This window comes from Opisthorchis viverrini (genome assembly GCF_000715545.1).
Source record: "Opisthorchis viverrini unplaced genomic scaffold opera_v5_229, whole genome shotgun sequence".
In the NCBI taxonomy this organism is placed as follows: Eukaryota; Metazoa; Platyhelminthes; class Trematoda; order Opisthorchiida; family Opisthorchiidae; genus Opisthorchis; species Opisthorchis viverrini.
The window spans coordinates 398,028-424,692 of record NW_008751888.1 but is presented as its reverse complement, the minus strand read 5'-3'; the positions used below and the strand labels follow the sequence as shown (position 1 = coordinate 424,692).

At 44.2% G+C, this 26,665-nt stretch overlaps 2 protein-coding genes across 2 annotated transcripts; one reads left to right on the top strand and one right to left on the bottom strand.

The window, feature by feature from the left end:
* Nucleotides 1-548: 548 nt before the first annotated feature.
* T265_08693 (hypothetical protein) lies at nucleotides 549-5,677 on the bottom strand (the record flags this gene model as incomplete). The annotated part of the gene is made up of 3 exons (XM_009174567.1): nucleotides 549-601; nucleotides 5,375-5,516; nucleotides 5,537-5,677. The coding sequence occupies 3 exons, from the start codon at nucleotides 5,675-5,677 to the stop codon at nucleotides 549-551; spliced, it is 336 nt and encodes a 111-aa protein (XP_009172831.1).
* On the top strand, nucleotides 2,256-26,665 carry T265_14644 (hypothetical protein; the record flags this gene model as incomplete). The annotated part of the gene is made up of 15 exons (XM_009174579.1): nucleotides 2,256-2,439; nucleotides 2,480-2,578; nucleotides 6,172-6,278; nucleotides 7,938-8,048; nucleotides 10,354-10,626; nucleotides 12,294-12,355; nucleotides 14,810-14,948; nucleotides 15,204-15,389; nucleotides 15,766-15,902; nucleotides 17,421-17,536; nucleotides 18,151-18,294; nucleotides 20,960-21,069; nucleotides 21,874-22,395; nucleotides 24,411-24,560; nucleotides 26,632-26,665. Coding segments are annotated over 15 exons (2,373 nt in total), but the record flags the coding sequence as incomplete, so codon positions are not given.

Below are 26,665 nucleotides of genomic sequence, written 5' to 3'. Positions count from 1 at the left end.
GGATTCACTCGATGTCCGGAACTCCACTCGAAATACCGTAACTACCATGACAGAAAATTTCCACATACTGTTTCGAATTAGAGTGAATACACTTTGTGTAACCTAAAAAACTGAAAGTTGACAAACCCTAGAAGCAAGCAATAAACATGATCGACATGAAACCCTTCAAAACTTTTCGTATGCGGTAATAAATGTGACGATAATGGTTGACCGTACTAAGCTGATCGGGCTGTCCACATTCACTATTGTACACAGCTGAATGGGTACTAAACAATGAAAACTCATTAGGCCTCCGCCACAGCTGATAACGAAATATTTTGAAGGACCACCTGTTTAAAAGAGAGCCAAAAAATTCTTCAGGTTGCTATTCGAGATGGCTCAGTGGTTACAGCGCGAATTTACCGACCGGAAGATCCGTGGTTTTAAACCTGACCTCTACCTCTCGACTTCCCCTGTCTAGGCTTGGGCAAACTGGCAGTATCCCAGCCCTCGTACTTCCTTCGGGTGATATGGCAGTTAAGCACCAAACGGGTGCTACAGCTTGTCATTTATTTTTTCTTATTTGCTTTTCGAGCACTGCACTTTGTTAGCGGAATGGTACCTGATTTGCGATGGAAAAACTCGCCTTCTGCCCATACGAAACCCCATCCTTCTTGGTTTATACAGCCCATAAATTGTCACCTAGAAGGAGGATTTAATAATGCTTACTGAAAATGACTTGAGGAAAAACCCCATTCAGCTGCGAACCATATTATTCCGTATAGCGAATACGCCATACAAGACTAGTCACTGCCGGTCGACATATTAATGGAATCAACCTCAACGGCCTTCGGGTGGCATGGCAGCTGGGCATCGGAAGGGCGCCACAGCCGAACGATTTATTTATGCGGCTTCGAAACCCATTTAAATGGAATCAACGTGCCCTATTCTCTACTCGGTTTTTCACAGAAACTTATTACACAATTCGAAACGCACCTGCCTGTTAATGATTTCCTCAAACAGTGATGTCAAACTTCGTGGAAGCTAGGGAAATCTCCCGCCAGCATGACCGTCCTAATGGCTGGCATATTCAACGGGTACATAAGCGAACGCTTGCAAATTCAATCGCAGAAAATCATCCCAGAACTCACAGTTGCTTTCGTGCTCCCCACAATCCCGTTTACACAGTCCATCTCTTGTCCTAGCTTATTAGTCCGGTGAGTCTACACTAATGAAGGTACGATAACTGAACTCGAATTACGCTCTGATTACAGTTCGTCAGCAGTGAATTTTCTTGGTCATGCCGGGGTTCAAACTCCGGACATATGACACGCGGAGCGGGCACGCCGAAAGTATTTATGCATCTGAGCAAGCAAACATATCCAGCTTGTTAGAAACACGTACATTGAAACGTACTCAAGGAAATCAACGCTTTTATTCGGCATTTCATTTCACGCGGTAGAATCAACACAGGCTTCAGTACATTGTTGGTGTGCGATTTGCTGATGTAACTTGCTTGTCTACTCAATAGAGAACCCGGAGCCTTAACCAGCATATCATGAAGCTGAACAGCGTCTACAAACAATTCATCGCCGAAAATCAGCCAACCACTTCATTCAGGTCCTCCTTTATTATGAATTCCAGGTGATCTCAGTGTTTTCGAGCTTTTCTTCACTTTTATGCTGTTTTCCAAGCACACTTTCTTGTCCTGAAAAAAACCACCTCTAGATTCCAAGCATTCTGCGTTCTCGCAGACTTTCTGAGTCTGTTCCTTCTAGAGGAATAAACACGGGTGGGGCGGAAATTTGCCACAGACCCTTCTTCAGCCGTCACTGCCCTGCGTCTACCTTCGTTTGTCACCTGGTAGGTGTCAAAACTGTTGGCATTCACGTACACGTTTGGAAGGCAGTTCAGTCTATTGACAGTGTGTTTGTTTCGTTTGAAGAGGATAGTCAGTGACTTCCGATGGATTCTCCTTATCTGGACCTTGCTTTTAAGCGACAAAATCAGGTTTTATTGTAATCATGAAACCGTGGAACACCCTTCGTGTTTGTTTTCTTAACGAATCCTTGTGTTCAACTTCATATGCCACATAAATTGTTTCGTAATTGTTACAGCTAACGCTTCTGGTCTTCGAGATCCTCTGAAGACAGGCGAGTGAAAGACATCAAAATGGATAAAGGTTCAAAAACTGACAAAGGACTTTCGTTTACAGTGAAACATATTGACCATGTGGTATTGTTTATCCTCTTCGTATGTTAAATACATTTACTTAGCCAGTGGAAGCAGAACAACACTGGTACACTGTCAAATTGGAGTTTAACGGCATCACCCTCGGTGAATCATCCAAGGTCTTACTGACCGAAAACAGTCCACTTATCATCAATGCTAATTTTCGGCTATCTTGTGACCTCACCAAAACAGCCGATCTTGAATTGCTTTGTAATCGACCCCTGATAGGTGAGCATACTACAATACTTAATCGTTTCCTGAATTTTAGTATCTATATTGAAGCATTCAGCTAGAAGCAAGAGACAGAAGGATGTTAAACCTGTTGTGGTGGGTTACGTATTCCTGGAATGCACGCCATTCGTAACCGGTAAGTTGCCCTATCCCGCGCAATGATTTGTTCACAAGACGAAGCAATCGAGGAATTGGCGCTGCCAATACTATGGCAGGAAAGCACCAAAGGTCTTGCTCTTCAGGTAACCGGCAGTTCATGTCTTACTACAGGAATTCCAGCCTGTAATGCATATGGAAGTCGGCAAAGAATCTCCTGTTTTTGATGAGTTAGAGAAGGTCAGTGTGCTGAGTGTATATGTTGAATCGGTGAGAAGCGTACCGGACACAGTACAAACCAAGGAGACGCTCGACTTCGTGTGTACAACGCCACTATATCCAACTGATGAAGTAACGCCCAATAGATGTATAACGTTATTCCTGTTATAGGCTGATTTGCCTCTTGTGTACGTCAATGGAACGTTAAAGACGCCATCCGACAAAGACTACGCTCCACTGTTACGCCAGTGGCCAAACTACACCAGTGGCATTGAGCTGTCTCGATATATTCCCGAAAGACCTATCGAAACACTAGCTGGTAATATCTCTCTATCCAATCGGCTAATCCGTTCTCCAACAAGGGGATTTGCACAGTGAAGGCAATGAAACAAATTTTGAAGAAACCTTGAAACCGAAACTAATATGGAATGCTGAACAAAAGGTTATTCTCAAATCTGACCTGGTGACCAAGTAGGTCGTCTCCATTTTACCAACATCTCCCCCCCTGAAAAGATTACGTGAGGAGATTGCAAGTCGTCGCATATGGCCGTTTGAAGTTGTCGAACTAAAAGCACCTGAATCAGGTCGAGAAAGAGGTGTAGGTGTTGCAATCCACGGCTAATGAATTTTTTCAGTTTGAACAGGCAAAGTATGGATATCACGCAGTGGCCTATGTCAATCTTACACCGTTGTTGTACCCAGGTGGTAAGGAGCTCCTGTTTTTTGTAGACACACATTTTTCTGTTCCTATTTTGGACTTTAAACCCTGAGCGGACTTGCTTTTTTTGTGCGAATTCCACTCGACTGCTCTTGATGAATGTCTTGTAAGTAGCGTCGAGCAGGGAAACGGTTAATTCATCTAGGATAAACGCACTCGTGCGTGGTGCCGAACAGTGGAGAACACAAAATAGGCTGAAGCATATTTGGCCAGTTATCCCCCAATTTTTAGGCTGCTCAATTCAAAACCCAGCAAACTGCGCGGTTCACACTGTGCTTGATGGATTGTAGCGGTCGCTAATCCGCCTCGCGAACACTGTACTGTCTAAAGAACCATTACGCCTGCCTGTATACCAAAGATGTGGTAAATTAACTGTTCTTCAGAGCTACCCACGTTTTTCTGGTTATCATATTTACACGAAGAGGTGAGTCCTCTCACTTCAGTTCATCAAAACCGTGAAAAACTTCTGGTGAGAAGTTCTGCTCAAAAGACTCCTGGGGGTAAAACAATCTAGACTCATCATCATCATAATAATAACCGACAGCATGACATCAGTGTTCAACACTGATGCTTCACCGCCGCACAATCATGATTTATTTGAATGCCTTATTATAAAGAAAAGAGTAAAGGTGGATGAGGAATGGGCTTAGTGCTAGTTCAACACAATCATTCCGAGGTGCTCATACTTCCAGTCACTCACTCATGCGATCTGGATAGAAACAGAAAACAAGAATGCCACTGACATTGGTTGGCAGCCATATCTTGCAGATCGGTTATCAAGCTTGGAACAAGGGACTTAGCAAAGGGGGTTAGTTAAGACGTTGTTCTACAGTGGGAGGGGGCTTTGAAGTCTCTGTGAGTTGCGACAAAAACAACAGCTCTGTAAAATGATGGTACGAAGAAATGGCTGCCCAGAAAAGACCATACTCAGTCGTTGGTTTGTTCGCTAAGCTGGACAATTCGGTTGCAAACGTTTCATCACCAATCGAGGTGACATCATCAGTGCGTAGTTGTGCGTAGCGGTACCTCTACGGTACCTGAGCTACCGACATTCTCCTCTACAGAAAAGACAATACTCGGTTAATTCTTGTTGCTGCTGCTCTGCTGCTGCTAATGATGACGAGAATGACGATGATGTTGAAACAACTGCATCTTAACAGGGAACTCATATTTGTGAAAACCTGGCACAAACAAACAACCGTTCCGAACCATACTCTGGTGGCCGCACAAGTGAAGACAGTTCAGGTTCCACAGAATTCGCGACCTTGGGCTAGCCAGTATCAAGGATTCGATTCTTCGGTTGTGCTTGTCAGCTGTCAGAACAGTTGGAGTTTCAGTGGCACTAAATTGAATAGAACAGACAACCAACTTTTGATTGCCCTATATGCAATCGGATGATAACCTGCATTGGAGGTGCCTGCTGACTACAAGTCGGTCATTCAGTCTTACGATCCTCATTTACGGAACCAGTCGTGATTTAAACGAGACAACCAGTTTCACGTGCGTGGTGGGCACTTGTTCCTTTTTCTTCGGAGCGTTCTTGCTGATATGCTTGATCGTTGTAGCCAAGTGCTGAGCGTGTAAATGAGTTCAGTAAAGCCAGTACTGAATCTCTCCACTTATGTCTTGAGATGGTCCTGGCGAAGCGTTCAACTAAAGATTTAACTTCCCCCCTAAGCCATTCATCTTTTGGTTCCGCCGTGCCAGTGTGCTGAAAAGTGAAAATTTGTTTAGCGAATCAATTCTGACATAAAAGACAACCGAGCAGGTTTACAAGCGCGATTGTACCCAACAAACTTGGTTCAATCAAGAGACCTACGATACCATCAAGGTCAGTCTCTATTTTAGTACCGATCGTGCGAAATCAGTCCCCTGTTTTAGTTTCTTTTATCGACAGACCTGCTTTCCTCAATCCACCAAGGCTGGTACTGGACTGGGACTTCCTTGGGTCACAGTCAGTGACTCGTGTTTGCTTGCCGTTGTGGGATCTCTGCGCAATTACGACACCTTTATGTGTGGTGCATGGGTTTGAGTGTATATTCTTGCCATTGAATCTCACACCAGGTCCCGTATGGCGGACACTTTGTGCCTGATGTGCGAGTCATGCTTGTGCCATCGCTTACCGCGCCTTGAAGAACATTCAGCGTTGTCTGTCCTATCATCAGTTGTCGGTCTTTTCACGCGTGTTTCCATTGTAAGCATTTTCACATACGTTGGGATTCATCTTGTCTGACTGGAACTGTTGATGACGTGACTTCGAAAGAGACGCTTCTATCTATTTATCGAATATTCTCCTGTAACCCTTCCACATCCATAGCTTGCATTCACTTGTTATGTCTGTGACCATGCTCTTTAAAAATAAAGACATCTCTCGGCGCCGAGATGCCATGCTACCAGAAGGAAGCACGAGAGCTGTCAGGTTGCCCAAGCCTAGACAGGAGAAGTCGAGAGGCAAAGGTCGGGTTCGAACCACGAACATTCCGATCAGTAAATTCGCGCTCTAACCAATGCGCCATCTTGCCCCCTTGCTATCTCAGAAGGTGGTATCCGAGGTCAGCGCCGGATTCGCGGAGACGTAGCTAGATTTAAAAAATAAACGATATTCGGTGGCAGCTTATCGATTCAGCTCAAATGTTACGGTGGGAAATGTAGCTGATAGGTGCTTATCCGCTGATTCACTTGGTGATATACCTCAGGTATAAAAGTATTACCCCCAAGCTATTTTTTCACTATGTATGCAGTGAAGAAGATTCGAGGGGCTTATCGACTGGTGCCATATTCCGAGGACGAATATGCGGAAAAGGTAAGCTGTACAACTCATTGTCATTCGCCTCCTTTGGTTACTTGCACAAAGTTACACCCAGTGCGTGCTTTATTGTACTTCGACAGAGTTTTCATCCTATCAGTGAAGACTATCTGTGTTGGAAAGCCTAGAAGCACTGTAGAGCTGTTTCATCCTTATTGGGAATGATCAGCGGTGCGTGCCCCATGAAAATCGAACCCTTGACCCTCCGGACAGTGCTTGATCACGTGAGCGTTTGGCCACGAACGCCTGATCAGCAGTGATTAGCTCCCATTTAGATAGGACAGTATCACTCTCCGTTCAGTCACGGAGACGACGCCATGTGGTCACATATTGACGGGATTCTTGTTATACTCCCAGAAAAGGGTTTGTTGGGAATTCTAACGAATTCAGAGCAGTCAAGTGGACACGCTCAACTTTTAACGATCCTAGGGAAGGACCTGATAAGCAGTAAGTCAATGGAACAAGGATTTCAAAATGGTTAGTAAAGAGGTCATGTGTGTGTCGCCCTTCAGAATTAACATCATTTAGTCACCTTGAAGTAGAATTTGGGGACTATGAACACACCTGATGAGCCTCAAGTAGGAAGGAACCTGTTGAGAGCTATCAAGAAGTTTTCAACAACCCTGTGAGTAGTAGGTCCAGTCAGGAAACTAACCATACTCTGCTTCTAAAAGCATTTAGATACTACAGGCGTAGTACACTACTCACAAGGTTGCTGAAGACATCATGGATGAGAGATCCAGCTGGGTTTAATTTGAGTGCCCCGTCAAAAGCAGATGAGTGTACTATGCTACTTAGATCCTAGTTTATATGTTTTTGCATCACGTGACAGACGTTTTAGCGCAGTTACGCCAGTTTGCTATTCAAAATCTGTCCTAGTGTTCTGCTGTTATAAAACAGGGAATTAATGAATAGCCAGAAAATTTGTAGAAGAATTATTGTGTGCCCCACGTAAATCGTTCAGCTTAGGGAAAAACCTCCAGCGAGTTAACCTAATGCTATCTGAGCAGGACAGCCGAATACTACGTTGAACCAGAAAGGTCCCTCACTGCATTCTGCACACAAATCGGTTCGCCGACAATACTTTATACAGTTGTTAGTATTAGAAACTTGTGATAAAATACCTCTGTTGGCCAGAAAACACTAAACTGAGGACAGCCGAATACTACGTTGGACCAGAAAGGTCCCTCGCTGCATTCTGCACAGCAGGCCAATTGGGGTCTTGCTGTAGAACCTAAACATCATTCAACAAATGAACTAGTAATCACAAATGATCTTAATTTTAGCAAGGGACTCAGAAAGAACCATTGTTCGTGGAATTTTCCAATTGAATGAGCTGCAAGAAAGGCATGTTGCACTTGGCACGATATTCCAGTGCATTTCCTTGGCAGAACAGACTACTGATATGACTCACTTGAACCTCTCATTACCACCAGTTTAATTTAAAGATAGGTACATTTCTTCAGCTGACACAGTTTCTTCGTCAAGTGGAACAGAAGGTTTAAAGACGAGACGAAACTACTGATGAGCCTCAAGAATGCGAAAACCGGGCTGTCGAATATTTTTCAGTAATTTTATGAGTAGTATGCTATACGGAGAAGATAGACCATCGGATCGCCGTTTCGCTCCAGCTGACAATTAATGTTTCCGTTACAGACAAAGAGACCTGGAACCATTGTTGACGAAGCCGTGCGCAAGTGTTTGAAGGAAAAGCTTTGGGCATCGAAAGCGCCGAGCAAGAGGCGAGTTCAAACAACGGAAAGAAAGGTGAGAGGCAGTGAACTTTGTTGATTTGTTGCAGTGTCGGGTGATGGTTCTAACGACTGATGTCATTTAGTTTAGCTAGTATGGATGCTCACGTTATTTGGCGCTTGATGTTTGAACACGTGACCTCGTGAAATATGTGACGATTGCGGATTGATTGATTTGGGACGTTTGAAGCAGCTGTTTCCCGTCGTTAATTTGAACCAAAAAGTGAGAATTTAGGTGACGTTATATCAATATTAATAAAATTAATATATTACAACAATATAATATAGTATGTATTAATATTATAAAATAATCTAACAATATATACTATACATAATATAATATAATAATACAATAATAATATGTACTACTATATATAATGATGTATGATGATAGCATAATTGATATAATAATCATATTATTAGTAATATAAAATTATGAATAAACGAAAGATATATTTCTGTAGCATCTACATAGCACCGAAGGCTCCCTCAAAGATGTCGTCAAATAGGGCAAAAAGTCCCATAAAGGTCATCTGCATGCACGCTGTTCGGCTATTAAAGAAGTAAAGAGATGTCTTACTTTGAGTGGTGTGTGACGCTACCCGCGACCTGATGAATCAATGCAGTCTTGGCCAAAGCGTATGCTTAAATTAGTTCCACTTAAGCGTCACCTTTCCACTGAATGCTTTTACCTCAAACCAATCGGGATAATGCAGTGCGAGATAGCGAGATGCTTCAGTGGTTAGAGCGCAAATTTACTGACCAGAAGGTTTCGTACTTCGAGTCTGACCTGTACCTCTGGACTTTTCCTGTGTATGCTTGGGCAACCTGGCAGTATCCCAGCCCTCGTGTTTCATTCAGGTGGCTTGGTAGTAAGGAAAAGAAAACGTGCCACTTCTGAAAGGTGATGATGATGATGATGATGCAGACTGATCTGTCAGACAGGAAGGTGTTTGTTCTGTGTCCACACTTAACTAAAAGGTCATTGGGTTTATGCTTTGAGCACAAGGAAGACAAAGGGTCGAGGCATCCAAAAAATCGACAGAGGTCAAATAAGCTTGGTGATGTATGGTTTAGAGATGCTTTATTTCAATTACTAGCTGTGACGGCTTGTCCTTGGACTTGATCCTTCGTTTCGACACCAATACGATCATCTGCCTCACTGGTGTAGATTTATCCGTGGTTACACAGTAGGATTTGCCCTCTATAGGTTTATATCTTCGGCTTGAATGTTGCAGCAACCGATGAGTCTGGTCAAGAAGTCAAACCTGTGCAGTTGCTTCAGTGCGGACGCCAAGCGGTTCGTTTTCAGAAATTACGCCTTCGCTTTTTAGGCAACATACTCTAAGAACCGACGGAAATTTTACTCAATAAATTGCAGAAACTATCCATTTCTCATAAAAAAATGTGTTTGTGATTGATTTTGGTGCATTCGGATTGCATTTCGACATATGTTTATGCATCTTAGGAAGAATCGATTTTGCAATATAGACAATTCTGGATGTTACCAACGATGACTGTTCTTACTCAAGGTAATCTGGATAGCTTAGTATGAGGAATATAACGTTCATACCATGATTGCGCCTGGGGATTCACGTTTAAAGAAAGTAATATTAAAGACTCATTGATGGGGATATACGCCTTAGACAAGAAACATAGAATAGATCTGGAGAACGTGGAATTTTTAGGGCGGGGATTCATACCACATCGGCTGACAACCGAGGCCGTAGAAGTGACCACGGCGTGAATGGAATCGACGATGTGGAACTGACGAGCGTATGGAAAGCGGTCTTAGATAAGCCAAGTTGACACGTGACTGTGTGTGACTGGGGATGAAAATCCAAACTCGGCCAAAGTTCACAGAATCCCAGTTTCATAACTATCTTAACACCAGCTCATCCACATAGGCGGACGGAAAGTGATAACGACCTTCAAGAGGGATCATCACGTGAACCAAAACGGAAGAACTAGACCCTAGGCTGGACCCGAATCCATGCAAGTTTCCCCATCTGGCCGACACTTGGTCACCCACACAAACACACAAAATTCCTTGGCTGACACCTAACACAGATTTAGCTGATTGAGTCTCCTTCTACCTTAAATCTCGACCAACCTCGTAAACCGACCGCCTGACGAAGCTTTTGCGTCAAAAGCGAAACGTTTCCCGGCGATAATTCTACCGATTGTTACCAGATTTTTCCGAAAACTAGTACCAATTTTCGTTCAGTGTCACCTATCGGAAGAAACCGTCATTCACACTTGCTTGTTGGTATCAACAGCTGGGTTGGCTAACTATGACATATCCTTCTTTTTCGTCATAGGGAACAGCACGTGGTGCGGGAGACGAAACCGCACGCTCGAAAATTGAGACCGGCAGACCCAAGACCCAAGATGCGCTCGGATTCAAAGACACCAGAGTTCAGCTTGGCTCGGAAGAACAACAAGCTGTAACTCCTGACTCTTACATCATCCTGGAGATAAGTCTGGATCATCCGCTGGTCCCCAAGCGCACTGTTGAGGAACTGGATCAGACGATCGCGTCCCACATACGAGCCAGAGAAAAGCTTCCTAGTAGAGAGGAAACTGCTGCGCAGGTGAGTGCGTCCCATTGGAGCGATCTCCAACTCAAATGGACATGGCGGTTCGCTCTTCGTCAGCTTTCTCCTCTGTACAACACTTATCAAGATATCCAAATTCCTGTCTGAGATTACAAACACTTCATCCGAAGCAGTACTACCACCTTCAATATTGTCCTTTTAGAAGTTCATACAGGATATAGTGAACTCACAATAGCAGAACTTTTGTTTCTGAGGTCCTGAGTTCACCATAAAGTGAGGGAGCTCTGGACTGCCGTTCGGCTTTGATCAGAGCTCATCAGTGGTGGATATCCCCTGCTGTGCCGGGATTGAAACTCCAAACGCCTGACACATGTGAGATGAACGTGTTACCACTATTCAAACGACAACCGGTTGGCCAGTTTGCTCGAACAGCTATCCAACAACTGTCCCGGTTGTGTCAGTCTACCAGTCCATGTGTTTGGAGTTCCCAGTAATGAATAGAGAGCTCTTTTAAAGCTTCCGTACATAAAGCGGTGTTCGTCAGGGATGCCCACTCTCTCCATTCCTTTTTAACTTTGTGATCGATGAAATAATGAGACGAACGCTGGAGAGTCTTCAAAACCCTGGTGTTCAAATAGCCTGTGAAGAAAACCTTGTCGATCTGGAATATGCAGACTACATCGTTCTCATGTTCGAAGAGGAGGAGTAGGCGCAAGTATTCTTAGATGAACTGACCAGAGTCATCCCGTCCTTTGGTATGCACTTTGTACCTACAAAGTGTAAGGTCATGCTTGTGGACGTGCAGTCACTGAACACGCCCCTTACAATCCAGGGAGAGGTACTGGAAGTTGTGGAGCGTTTTACGTTTCTTGGAAGTTGTATTAGTTCTGATTGTAGTGTGACAGATGAGGTGATTGCACAAATCCGCAAGGCTCGGTTCGCCTTTGCTAATGGTTTATCCCCTAATCTGAAGGGACGTGTGTACCAAACCACAGTACGGGATGAATCTGAGGCAGTGGTAAAAGTCTACTCATTCCAAGGCAAGGAAGTGAGCGGATTAATCGGGCGCAACATTTCTCCAAGGCAAGAAAGCTCTTCAGTGTGTGACTATTTACCCACCAACACTAGCTAACTGGTTACAAGCCATTAGACATGAAACTAAAAGCTTTATTTGCACAGAGTATTTGGACGCATTATCAAGCATCCTCTAGAACTTTCCTGGAAGTTCTCTGGATAGTTAACAGTCATAAACAAGCACTGAAAAAGCGATTCCATAATTTTTGTACCAAACTTCCATTAGACGCGAGGACGCCGCTTTGAACCTGATCAGATGATACTCACAGGTTTCATCAGTAGAACACACCGGTAGTCTTGAATAAACTGCAGATTTTCAGCTTCTTTTGCCTGTTTTGAGGCTTGTTCCGAAAGGGTAGTAGGATTTCTGAGTGATGACTGATCACTGTTCTCGGAATTGTCTGCTGTCGACAAGTGATAAATCCGCCGAGCTTGGCAGCCGCCTTGCGGACGAGACGAGGAGATATCATCAGTGGGATCACCGCCGCACTTATGTTTTACTCCCTAGACGAACTGGGTAATACTGCTACTCCAAACCGATCAGCATTGACGGTCGAATACTTGCTTGAGCGTGTCTAGCCGGAACACGCCCCACAATCCTGACAAATGACCTACATTTTCTTCTTCAGGCGGTGAGTGAATATCACAAACAAGTTTCCAAAGTGGCGCGATATATTCTGTCCGATTTCAAGTGAGTAGACTCACATTTGTAAAACGCTTTTTATATCCTTACTGAGTAGTATCATACTTCTTTTGCGAAGCCATTTTAAGGAGAACTTGTGAAATTTCAGATATACTTTGAACTTCTAGTGACCAGAGGCTGTGGAAAACTAACCGTAGGCTGGGAATCCTGGAAGACACATAGCTCTCGATCTGGATGAATTCCCAACCGCATTGTTCAAAGATGGGAATGAAGTCCTCATTTAGTGACTGTCGGATCTGTTTGCTTGCATCTGAGAAAAGCGGGCTGTCTCAGACCACTGGGTTGAGACGGTAACTGTGGTCATTTTGAAAAAAACTCATAGTGAGAGCGATATCCACATGGGGATGGGCTTAACTCCAGTCGTAGCGAAAGAGTTGGCGTCATTTGTGTTTCCTCGCCTTACGGTGGCTCGTGAGACACTGAATCGAGAACAGTAAGCGGGATTCCGGCCTAGTAGGGGTTGCGTCGACCAAATCTTTACACTGCGTCAGGTGCTAGAACAAAGCCATACGTATAAGCGACCCACAGTTCTAGTATTCCTAGAGTTCCGAGGCGCATTCGACTCGGTCTAGTATTCCGGATTTCCCAGGCGCTTTAAAATCTATCGGTCGGTCTGTTCTTCCTGATACGCTTGCCCACCAAGTATTGTCCCGGAGGTTTGTAAACATGACCCGTTCCTTGTATTCTCAGACTTCCGGGCATGTAAAAGCATATGGGCCACTCTGCAAAAGCTTCCTTACTTAAAGCGGTGTTCTTCAGGCGTACCCACACTCTCCATTCCTTTTTTAATCTCGTGATCGCTGGAAGACCTTCAAAAGACCGGTGTTTAAATAGCTGCTGACGAAAATCTTGTCGATCTGTAATATGCAGACCAATACGTTTTCATCTTCGAAGTGGAGGAGAAGGTGCAGGTGTTTTTGGATGAACTGACTAAAATCATCCCGTCCTTTGGTATGCCCTTTGCACCCACAGAGCGTCGGATCATTCTCTCGGACATACAGTCCCACGTACTCAGATGACTACAAGGGACCCCATCCAGTCTCGTGTTTCCATGACCATTTCATATACACGAGCTCAAAACTACGCCCACCAAGTTTCATCTGAGAGTAATATTACATATGGTACGAGATGGCACAGTGTTTAGAGCGCGAATTTGCCGACATGAGGGGCCGTGGTTCGAACCCAACCTCTGCATCTCCACTTTCCCTGTACAGGCTTGAAAAACCTGGCAGTATCCCAGCCCTCGTGCTTCCTTTGAGTGGCATGGCAGCTTCGCGCCAAAAGGGTGTTACAGCTGAACTTTCGTAATTCGGATTTAGCAAATCGGCCTAAAAAAGCCGTGGTTTATGACAAGCAGTATTCGTGATCACTACAAAGAAACCTTTCAAAAAGTGACATCATCATCATGAAGGCTAATTTTGTCAATCTGGCTTCCCAAACGACTAATTTACCTGCATTATGAAAAGGCGTTCCACTTACGTGAATTTATGAGATAACTATAACTGTAGAAAGGCGCATGGGACCATTCCTTGAGCCACTTAGAAGTTGCGATTAAGGATGAAAGTTATGCATATAGGTGAGTAGTGGAATGAAAGAGGGGGCGATAAACTAATAAATATTGGGTCCCCGGTAATTATCACTGTTTTCGTCATCGTGACAGAACAATTCACTGAGTGACGCCCTTCTGAGTTGAGTTGGACGAAAACGGATGGTATCAACCAAGATGATGGACGATGGTGATGGTGCGTCAGTATGTGTAAGGTGCTACTGCAAGACTCGGTGAGCTCGAACCCTAGCCTCAATGGCGCTCGCGCATCCAAGCTATTGCCTTCAATGCATAGCTGCCTTCCCGATTCCCCCAAGTAACAGTCCAACTACACTGCTGTATTTACGCACTAAATTATCAGCTCCGCCTCCATCGCGCAGCTACCTACCCCACCTCCCCGAATCATCGGTGAACCAAACTGTGGCAGCTATAACCACTGTACGACAAGCACGCGGATATTACAACTGACAACGATGATGATGATGATGGTGATGATGATGATGGGTATCTGCAAACATATCGAACTCCTGAAGTGATCACTTTAGACGAACTGGGAAATCTTATCCTAAACCCATCAAAGCTGTTTGAACTGCTGCCTTTCGAGTATACTGGCCAATTAACTGCTCCGATAGTTTTCGGTGTTTCTTGGTCAAATCGAGAGGACCTCGAAAACCCCAGAATGTATTTACTCATAATCAAACGGTGAACTGCATTCCACCTGTGATTCTGTACTTTCTATCCAGTGTTCATGTTTTGGACATCTATCTTTCATTTCAGCTCTTTGTTCGACCATTTTCTGGAAGCCGAGGACGCTCCAACGGATGCCGAATCTATTGCAAAAATGTAAATGAACTGCCTTGTTTGCTTCAATCAATCATCCTTGATCCATTTTTCAGGAAACAAGAATTGTTCTACAACTTGAATTCTACTGGGAAATATTTTGCCTACAAACAACGTTTGAAATTTGCCATAATAAAAATCGTACGGGAAAAATTCTTTCACTCCAAGCAATCGAGCAGTCAAGAGGAACTACAGGTAACTAAAACCCATCCAGCAAAATTCATAAAACATGTATTTTGGAAATGAATGTGACATCTCCCTCGGTTACAGTGAGCTATCCTCACAATAATTGCTTTAATTATGGTATAAAAGCCCCAGCACTTAGACACGCGACTGACCAGAAATATATGCTACTGGTTATTAACTTCCGTGTTTCACAAACAATTCCAGCTTGTTTTTGCCCCAATGGGAACCAAGTACTATGAAGTTTTAATTCTGGTTTATTTTTAGGCATTTTTAAGGGATCTCTTCGTATGCCTGCAAGACGAGATGCATACTGCTTTGAACAAGTGGTTCAGTGCACGGGAAATTCCGACCCATGCCGAAAGACAATACCTTGATTGCGAAACTCTCGGTCGATTTGCTCGCGAAGCAGAAAGTCTCGGTGATTTCGGCTGGGCAGCCAGATACTATGAAGTGAGTTGCATCTTCGCTACGAGTCTTGTAATATGGGACACAACATAAAAGAATCATTGAATGTCAGACTGCGGATAGGAAGTGATTAAGGCAAACGCGCTGGACGAATTCACCAGTGTATCGATTGTCTGGCTTCAAGGCCAATGACGCCTCAGTAACCAATCAGGGTAGTCAGAGGTTGGCCAATCAATGCACGCCTTCGGAGGACTCCATAGTGAGGGTGCATTTCATGGGAACAGTGTGGGATCAGCACGTTAAAAGAAACTCACCAAAAGATTGTTGTCGAATTACATTTGCTCCATCTAACGTTGTGCCAAGTTTTTTTCAAGTGTCCATTGTGAACCGACGGAAATCCATAAATCCTTGTGTTCTGTAGGAACGCATATCTAGAGAACCAGACGAAATAGAGCACTGGGTCGATTTCGGAACCTTTCATCTCGGACAGAAGAATTTGGAAGAAGCTGAAGTCTGTTTCTATCGGGCACTGAGTATCCAAGCAACATGCGTGAAGACGTAAGTTCATAAATGTATCAATCGGTTACCGAAGCTAATGTCTTGCGTGTAACGTCATTTCATCCAAAACCAGCTTTCACTGGTGTATCTGAGTAGACAAAAATGCCTGCACGAATTGCTGGTTAGGGAGCCTCGCTGATGTTTACGTAGCCATCAGTGTTTCACAGGCTGAGCAAAGTCGATTGCGTAATCATATTGTGTAGTGGAAAGTTGCGTGTTTCAGAAACCTGTACAAGATATGCTAATGTGGTAGACTCTTACCATTCCAGGTACAACTCAGAGATTTAGTGCACGGAGGTTCTCCTGGGCAGGGACCCTATTTGTAGAAGAAAGGATGCTCTATAACGAAAGTTCCAACGTTACTGGTAACAAAATGTCTTGATCAAACGCTCCGGGATCGGCTGTCACTATGGAAAGAGAGCTGTTGATCCCCATCATATTTCAAATTTCGCTGAATGTATGAAACTACCTTTCCTTTGGGAGTTATATGGACACTATACTTTGGTAATTGTTCCACTTCATCAAAGACTGAACTGAACTGGTCGAACTGATATGCTGTTAGAGTTGAAAGAGACTGGTTCTCATCCTAACTTAGCTTTGTGAGTTAGTGTTATTGAGTTTTGTTCATCCTACAGCTCGAAAGCCCATTTGCTTGAGCTTCAATCACAACTTCGGTTGTTGTGCTGTTGTTGTGCTGTTTCTCACCACATTGAGAAAAACGTAACTTACCTTTTCTGGGACTACCCAAGGAGTGTGATGGCACAATAGGGTACAGGTGTTTGAAAAATTCGATATTTCTATGATTTTTCGGTACTTTTTTACTGCTATGCATATGCAGACTACTTGCGAACGCTTGTGCTTTGGGTGATGAACGCAGTGAGGGTTCAAAAATTCACAAAATGAACATTACTGATGCTTGTACTAAGAATGGAGCTCCTCTATGGTGTTTCTCGAGTTTTCATCATCCTAGGTTACACTTTCAAAATCTCGTCACATACCAAAAAAAAACTATTATTATGTTAGAGGGAGACAAACGGCATCCCGGAAGTTGTAAAACGAGGAGCCAGTCAGTCACTACTCGGCCACACGGTGCGTTTTCCGTGGACGGGAGATAAGTGGCGCGGTGCGGGTCAGTCGCACTGCTGATCCACCGCACTTGGCCTTTGACTAGAAGGCCGTAAGATGCACACATTTGATGATTCCCAATATTTACATTAATAGTTCCACGCTTTTCAGAATAAACTGGTTTCACTCAGAGACCAAAACCTTGTCTGTGGTGCCCTCTAATGGGTTCGAAACATCTTGCATTACTGCACCTGTCCTAGAAAGTACACGAATGCTCACAAAAGTGCTTTCGTTCTCATTTTGTACAATTTACTGTGCCTATCCACTACTAGCCCTCGGTAAGGGAAGCTGTCTATGGGAATCTACTAAGCGTTTCCCTTAAATCTGTTTGTTCATCTTATCAACTACAAACCAATTTCAACCACGGGTCTCCTCTACTCTCCCGCTGTGCAGGCTACTACTCTATGGTTTGGTCGCTGCTCTTCTGGGAAGAAACCACGAAACAACAGACTTTCTGACGGCTGCCGTTACACACGAGCCACAAAATGTGATCGCCTGGACTACCCTAGGTAACTTTTCTATCGCTAATTCTACACTAGTCAGGTAGTTGTGTGCGGTGAGACACTGCAGGTGGAACGATGCATTCTACTGATGGAACGTGTGAGTAGTTGGTTGATTTGAAGTGTCTTCTCTGCATCGGATAGAAAGTTGATTTGGAAACCATAAGACAGTTGTACAGCCTTTGTACCTCGTTTTTTGGTATTCCTGGAATTCATTATGGGGTATTTCTTGGTTGAAGCCCTCCATTCCCTCACGTAACCAGAGTCACCACCCCTAACCCCATCAAGGTGTGTTACCTTGTGTTTGTTTGTGATTGTTGGATGTGCATTGATCTCCACTGTGTCTGATCTGTGGAACATCGGATCTTCTTCAAGATAAACTGGGCTTCGAGGAACACATTTCGGTTCTTATTAGATTGATAGTGTCTGATATCAATACACAAGTTTTTTTCGGTTTTCCATAATACCCCTCACACTACCACCTTATTGAGCGCTACCAGCCCTAGAAAACCTTTCTAAAATCCCGGTGGGGTGGTATCCTCTTCCACTGGATGGCACTGAAATCCCCGTGCCTCTATCCCATCTATTTGTGAGATGTAAATATGTACTTTTCCCCGACACAGGTCTCTACTACGAAACCATTTCGGACGATATCAATGCTGAGAATGCCTACAAAGAAGCTAGGCGTTTGAGTGAGCCGAAAGAAAACCTTGAGAATCCGGAGGACCATACACGACCGGACACTACTCCAACAAGAGATGATGGAGGTAAGAATGACAGGTCCGCTAATCGATTCATCTTAGTTCATTCGATAGTGAGTTCGAGAAAACAAACAAGCGCTTCTGCGCTTCTCATGACATGCTTGGTGGTAACCAAAGTCTATGCATCAACCGAATTACGGTTACTTTTAGTTGGTGTGGCCAACAAGATGGTCTACAGCATGGAATTCAGCCTTATCAACCCATACCACAGTACTGTACGTAGAATTGGATCCAAATAGGTGTGTGCTGAACTGAATGGCTTACGGACGAACTCTCATGTAAGGTCGTAGGTTGACTGTTATATCTGATTGCTGTCCCGATCCAGTGCCTAGTGTCGGAAAAAAAGATTCACCGATAAGGAACACAACAACTTTATTGCAACAAGCGATCGCCGAAGTTACAACGGCCCCGCGCCAGTGGTCCAGGCTGTTTGATCGGTGTTGAGTGAACACCCATCAACATCGACGGGGCTTCTGTGAAATGCCTGAGCACTTGTCATAGTCAGTCAAGCTTCTGTAACGTGTCTGAACACTCATCGGCTTTTGATGAATTGATTGGGTGACTGAATATCTGAAATTCACTTTAATCGATCCAGGCTGTTGCTGAATCGATTGAATGCTTGATTGGCTTGGATGCTTGTTGGCTTCCCTATTGAGATTTTGATGAACTTTTAGGGTCACAGTTGATTCCGGGCATTCTGGGGTTATTTTCAGGTATCTGACCTTCCTAAGAGTGACCTTGTGACTTAAGATCTGGACAGAGTGGTTGCCTCAGCTGAGGGACCAATAATTTTTCACTGATTGCTGAGTTCGTCTCGCCCAGATGAACTGTAAGTGAGCAGTTTGGAGCCCGCTTCCAACCCCTGTCTGTTGAAGACGGCGATGAAGATAATGCGACTGTAAGATTGATTCTTTCGCGCCAATTTCGCTGCTGCAAAATTTAGTCCATCCGCCAACATAAGCTCGTTATCTCTCAAGGTTAACAATACTTTATGCGACAGTCATCAGGATAGATATTTCCCTCGGATGATTATTTTTTAAAAGACGCCTTTAGTTGTCAAGAGGCTGCTGGCTAGAGCTCTAAAAAAGCACAAAATGATAGACGTAGTTACATAAGCCTTATATGTAAGACGGAAAAATGACACCTTCATGACCAGAACCAGATGGAGATTACGGCTTGTAAGTGTAGCTAGCTGAATGTGAGCCGTTGTCCAGCGTCCGTCCACTGCACTTATGAGAAGCAAGATCGATTAGATTGCGATGTTTATTCTACACGTGACCAGAAGCTGATCGGAAGTTGACACAAGAGGATTGAGTTGGGACAACCGGGCGAGTCTGATCAAGCCACCTGAGTGTCTGCGTGTGTGTATGTGCTGGCACAACGCGATTGGCTGTGTGCAGAAGTGACAAGTTTGGGCTAAGCATTCGAATGCCACTGAATGAGTGAGAACGATAAATCAAAGTGCGTTCAAAACACTGGTTGGGGGTCTGACATTCCCTGTAGTTGAACGCCCCCCAAAGAAGAGCTGCTACCTACAACACGGCGCGCTAACACCTGTCCTGACTGAATCCGACTTGGTACTGGAATTTGACTGGACTATATGTCCTGGGTTCGGACCCTACTGCATAATGTTTCGTTTCAACCATAACTTGATTAAGTGATGTGCGTCAGGTGAATTGCTGAATCAATGTGAAGATATCATTATGCTGTGACAAAGCTGGCGTTTTTGGTACACTTAAAGCGGCGTATCGTTGTATGAGTTTTTATTTTTATGTGGTACTGTTGAGTGAGGTATTGTGTACTCATTAGTGAGGAACCAGGTTTTACTAAGCATAATAATCATTGTCAAAAGTCGATTCATTCAAACTTCTTCTGGTCTGGTCGGACTATTCCATATGTTTTGAAAAGCTCCCAGTCCATTTCAAAACTATATATGACACCTTGAAACGTGTGCAAAGTTTTCTGAAAGAAATAACTGATTTTTGGCACTAGCGATCTGATTGCAACCAATAATCTCAGTATTTTCATAAAAATACTCACAAGGTTGCTGAGAACTCTTCGACAGCTCACGACCGGCTTCGCCTTTCTTGGAGCACATTAGGTAGGCACAGTCCCCGAGTTTCCGTCAACCTTATGTTCTACTTGAACCAGATTGGACTGCTTTCGAGAAATACATTCATTTGCAAATCAATTCGGTTTTCACGAGAGACTCAACTGATGTTCTGCAACTGAATGTGCCACACACAGGCCGCTTCATGTTTCGTCCTTCCTCATGTGTGCAGCACATGTCGCGATCGGTAGCCGGGTGCGAGGTAGGAGTCTGAGGAACCAGCCAGACCCGCTCTGAGAGATCCATTGGCATTGTCGCAGTCCACTAGCCAGAGGAACTAAAGCGGACATACAGGCGAGCGCGCATTCTCTCCTGGTTACACCAAATCTAACAACTAGGGGCATGATTAACCCAGTCATTACGCATGAAGAATGACCCTCGGTAGCGAAGACCAAGAGACTAGGACATCTTACAGCGTCATCATTTGTTTTATAAGCTTAAAAACCACAGGTCAGTGTTGAATCAGTGCAGATGCTGGATCTCATATTTTTCCCCCACGCACTCAGTCTCACTAAGGTGGGAGGGAATTCTGAATTTTCCATTATATTTTCGACAAAACAGGGTCAGTTATGAATACCATTTCACAAAATTTGGACCAGACGGAGGAATCGCATTCGCCAAGCCTGTACGTTATCACGGCGGAGTTCTTGTTGGATCATCACGTGAACAGCGTAAGTGAAAGTTGAGTGGAACTCAGTGTTGAGCGAAACTCGTTTTTACTAACTTCTGTGAACCTAAAGGAAATAAACAATTTTAGATTTTTGCCTACACTAGAACTCTGTCTTATGTCTTATGTCTTACGTCTGTTTGCACTTGCAAACAGTCATTCTTCACTCAAGGAACACACGCGTATGGGTGGTTTCTAAGTACAAAACCGCGAAAACAGCAATTATGTTCAGGGAGTACTCATCGTTTTATTCTGCTTTATACAAGGAAATATTAATACGTGAAAGCTACTGGCGCGGGACTGGAGGGGAGGATTTTTCATCTGAGAGCCTAAGTGCTGCAAAATCAACTCCAAACTGTTCACACCTCATTCAGATCACATTGAAATCGCAGCTCTCCTATACACCTCCATTCTGCACCCAACTGTTTTGTACTAGCTTTTTGCCAAGGAACAAGATAAGTGTTGTGTACTCCGAACATATTCTCGAGGAAGAGGTCTGGCGATAGTTATAAACTACCATTGCACTTACACAGACACTGCATTCATCATACGAACGTCTGGTCCTTCCCTGGTAAGCATGATTGTCTTTCGTAGCAGTGCCTGATTTTCAAATTCGGAATGGAATGGCCCCTCAGGTCATTCAAAGGTTTATATTTAGGGACAAAGATGCCACACCACTTTCGTCCTGAGGGCCAAACAGTGATACTATTATCCACACAGCTAGTCTAGCTAGGCCACCTCCTTTTTGTTTCGATCATGGCAATTCTTCATGCCGTTTTAACCCAAAAGGATCTCTGAGTAACTCTAGGAATCCCTAGAAAAGTTGGAGCTGAATAAAAAAGTTAAATCGATTCGCTTGCATCTAAAATTCCTTCAGTTCGCAGTACCGGCTCTTGGACACGAACTTCTTCTGCTGTCGAAACTCATCTCCTCATGTGAGCCAAAACCATATCCTGGTTTGGATTCAGCAACCGGAAACGCATCCATCCCACCAGGCAATGAAAGTACCGGGCTAGCTGTATCCAACATCCTTGTTCCTGATTGGCTCAAGGAGCGGTTGATTCGATACCATCTGACACGCGCACGACTCTGTCTGACTTCGGACTACCTGGACTATGCAACGGCATCGGCGGAACTTGTTCAAGTGACCGAGCTTGATCCAGAGAATGTTGAAGGTTGGTGCCTGTTAGGACACATGCACAATGGTTCTGGGGAGATTGAACTAGCTCGGTCTTGCTATGAACGTTGTCTGCTGTTAACCACATGGCCTCCAGTGGACGCGCATTTGGTCCAGTTGCGACTTGGTTCCATGTACTTGGAGAGTAACGAGGTAAAGTTGTTTTTCTTCTAACTTCACAATTATTCAAAGAATTTTAAAGACAGTGTTTTAGGACCTGGGAAAACGGTCCGTTATGCATTGGTTCTCCACTGAGGTGACTCAGAAGGTGTATGTAGCCAGACCGCCAGATTACACTCACAAATTAGCATATATCGCGCACCTGGTTCACAGTCCTAGGCCCTAAGTTTACCGTGAAGAAGCTTTTTTGAGCTACCATCTCGACTTATTGTCAAACCTACTATCACAAGAGAGGGAGATTTAGATACTACTACTTACGTCTTATAAGTCCAGTATGTGAAACTTGGCAAGTGACTGCTCCTGGTCCAAGCAGCCCTACATATATTACTTGTTGAAGAAAATCTAATGTTTCTCGATCGGATGCCGGTATGTTCGTGCATATAGACGAAAGCACCGCTTAAGAATGGATATTCTGGCCCTTTCCCAGAATGACTGATGTGTCGAGTGGCCCAACCATATACAGCCTTATTGCGAGTCGCATATTGCGGCGGTTTGGGCCAAATCATCGTCTTGCCTGAGTCGTGTGTATCCAGCTCAATGAAAATCGGTCTCAAAACCCACACGACTGAGGTGAGCAAGCCAGCTGGGAAGGTTAGGGAGGGAAAACCCAGAAGAACCATGACTTGTATTGTCCAGTTAACTGAAACGTGGAAATAGTCAAAAGGCCGGCTCCATGTCTTGGCGTTGGTGGGTCACCTTGGCATATAACCTTAAAATCTTCTCACTACTCATCAACCTATAAAGTAGATGAGAATTGTAGCTAAACCTTTACCCGCGCCGATTGCTTGTGTTACCATTTACTGCTTTTGCCTCCGATACAGTTTCAAAAAGCAAAGGATGTATTCCTCGATGCATCCAGAAGTTCTCCAAGCTCTCGAACCTGGTTTGGAGTGGGTGTTGCTTGTTATCGAGTAAGTCACTTTCGAAGCTTTGTGTTCATTTTACGAGAAGTCATAGGTGGTATAGTGCGAGGAGTAGAACCGCTATGACCCCTTATTCAGCTGGTGAAGGTCTGGGTTGATAACGATACATGTGTATGTAAAGGCCAATTAATCTTGTATGCTATCGTCACACGTCATCAAATTCCCAGTTTTGGCGGACTAGGTGGCCATCTGTTTTTAACTGGTTCCATTTTCATGTGAAAGAGGCGGATTTGATGTGTGACTGGACCAAACCCGATGTCATTCGTGCATACTTTGTAAAACAAGCCGATATCTTAGGGGAATATGCTCATTTGCAAACCAATCTGGTTTTCCGAGAGACTCATTTGGAACCCAGTTGAATCCCTTGTTTGTGATGTTTCCAGGCAACTGAACCTGGGAGATTTTAGAAAGGAATCTTTTCGATCTGGAATATGCAAACGAATTTTCATAAAGGAAACTACTCACAATGTTGCTGAAAACTCGTCGACAACCCACGACCGGTTTTGTCCTTCTTGGGGCTCATCAGAAAGGCACAGTCTCTGAGTTTCCGTCAAACTTTGGTTCTACTTGAAACCAAATCGCCAAGTAAAACATAATGTTGACGGAAACTCGGGGACTGCGCCTACCTGATGAGCTCCAAGAAGGGCGAAATCGGTCGTGGGCTGTCGACGAATTTTCAGCAAACTTATGAGTATTGCATTACAAAACCCAATATCTTCTCCAGCCAGCCTCACAACCACTCGGCATGCCTCCAACCAACTGATGAACTTGGTCGCTACGGCGATAGTCTGGTCAATATCCTTCTATGTCAACCATTCTGACTTGCGTCTCGAATGTTCTTACTATAAAGACTAGAGATAAGCTTCGTTTAAACAAACTCTATGAAACCAAGACAGCCCCAATATCAGTTCCTAATCATTCCATCTCACTAGCGTTGAGTGAAAAGCTTGAATCCCTTCAGGTTGTATAACATGCTTGTATTCCACTGAGGTTATCATATGATTCATCTTTTAATGCAACCAACAGTTGCCCCAGTTCCGTTATTTCGCTTGCCTTCCCACCCAGCTACGTGAAATGGAGAATGCTGAAAAGGCACTCGAGGAAGCCAACTTTCTCAATAACCGAGATCCAAACATTTGGGCTTTTTTATCTCTCATCTGTCTGCAAACTGGCCGAAAAGTCGAGGCTGAGCAAACCTACAAGTACGCTATAAAGGTACGTATCACTAAACGTCAATAAGAACGTTATCACCTTTCAATAATTGCTCAGCGAAGCGTCAAATCGTTCAAACTGTAAAAGTATTTTGCAGTAGTATATTACCAGTAGAACGGTTTATTCCAAACTGTAGACAGACGGTCGTCACTTCGGTGCCTAGCTAACTTGTCATTCGAAGAAAGCGCGAGCATTGAGATATTAGCAGGTTTTCCAAGCCTCAAAAGGAGCAATCGAGAGGCTGGGATTGGGTTCGAACCACGGACGTTCTTTTCGGTAAGCCGCCAAACTCACTCGGGCTCAGTCCAAACTGTGCACTACTCTGGAGGCTGCAAGTTTGAAATCCATAATCCCTAATGAAAACGGAAGAGTTGTATAGTGCTTCTGGTCTTTCGGCATGGACTGACATCGGCGACAGGACGAAATCTCGACTGACAGCTTAGGAATGCTAATCTTTGTTGAGCACCTGAAGCTAGACGTTGTCGTCAACGGACGTCCTTGAGATTCTAAATTTCACCCCGTTCTTCCAAGAAATAGTTAAAAGCTCTTTAGTGCTTCCACTGCAGTCCCTTGTTTCTTACATCGAATGCTGATCACGATTGGGTACACTAATTCAATGCCTTGGATCATATCTATCAGGAAGGTCAGATTCCTGAATGTAACCTCAGAACGCCCGGGACCTACTGCTCCACCAAAATCTCAACAGGAAAGCCGGAAAGCATCCAGGCCAGTCAATCATTCAATCAATTCATCAAAAGCTGATGAGTGTTCATGCACGCTCTTCTGTGAGTCTTTTTTCTCCGGCATTAGGAACTGGAACGGGTCAGCAGCAGATACCACAGATTGACGAATCAGCAGATATAATAATATCTGGTGAAATTCATCAGGATCGTTTGCATCAATCGCAGCTCATGAGTAATTGTTTGTTGATTAAGTTCATTGGCCCCCCACCATCTGAGGTGAGGCAGAGAAAGGGAAATCACCAGAAGCCGGTGGCCCTGAGTGTTTTGCACACTAAATAGACAACCAATAGGATTAACCGTAAATGGGATCACTGTACTTCCGTTTCACCTGTTGGAAATTTACGTGGGTACGTTCCTCCACGAACCGATCTGCCGGAACTCAGGCCGTTTCATTATGTTCGCCAACAAAGTCTGGTCAGGGTCACAGGCTAGGCGCTGATACTCCCGTAATCCTTTGTATTTGGCAGTCACGCTGCGGATTGCTGGGGAGGAGCATGGAGAATAGAAATTGCGAAAAAATCGAAAAATGTCCATTTTGAGGTGTTCATTCTATGATGGAAAGGACGAGGACTATTAAATTAGTATGTGTTTCGACTCAAGGGAAAGTCGAGCTGTCATAACATGTAACAACCACCAGTTGGTTTGGACAAAGTTTGAGGACAGTGGACTTGGAATCACAAGAGGTCATCTTATCCGTTCGAACGAAAACCGACTTGTTTCTGTGACTTGCAAGATAATAGAGCGTTCTGTAATTTGGTCTGGCCCAATTCCTCACACAAGTTCAGCTTGAGCTCATCAGGCCGCACGTGACATGACAATTCATTCCCAAGGCCGGTTGTCAACATGACAGACGGTTGTCAAAACACGTAAATTTCACACCAATCAGAGCGAACCTGAGCATGCTGAGCAGTCATTCGTCCTTTGCTAAGGACAATGCTCATTGGTCAAAAAGTCGAATGGTTTCACTTGGTACAATCACTGGCGTTTTCACTATGACCCAATAATCAACGACCTTCGAGCTTGTTTAGTGAATGACTTATCATCGAAAACCAGCGAAACGCTTCAGTGAGCACCCCAATGTGAAACACAACAGATTATTTAGGTTTCATGACATTCTCGCTGGACGTGTGTGGCTACCGTTAGCTGAGTCTGTTATTTTCTTTCCAACTAATGCCAGTGAGCACCACTCACTTCAGGGTGCGACCACGCGCTGTAATCAGTCAAATGGAATACTCCAACAATTTGGCACTCTGAATGACCATTCCATTCTGTAGTGGCGCATCCATCAGGCAACTTTCATTTCCATGCCTAATGCTTTTCGATTCTTCCAGATGAAGCTTGACGACTCAACTCCGCTGATGGCCG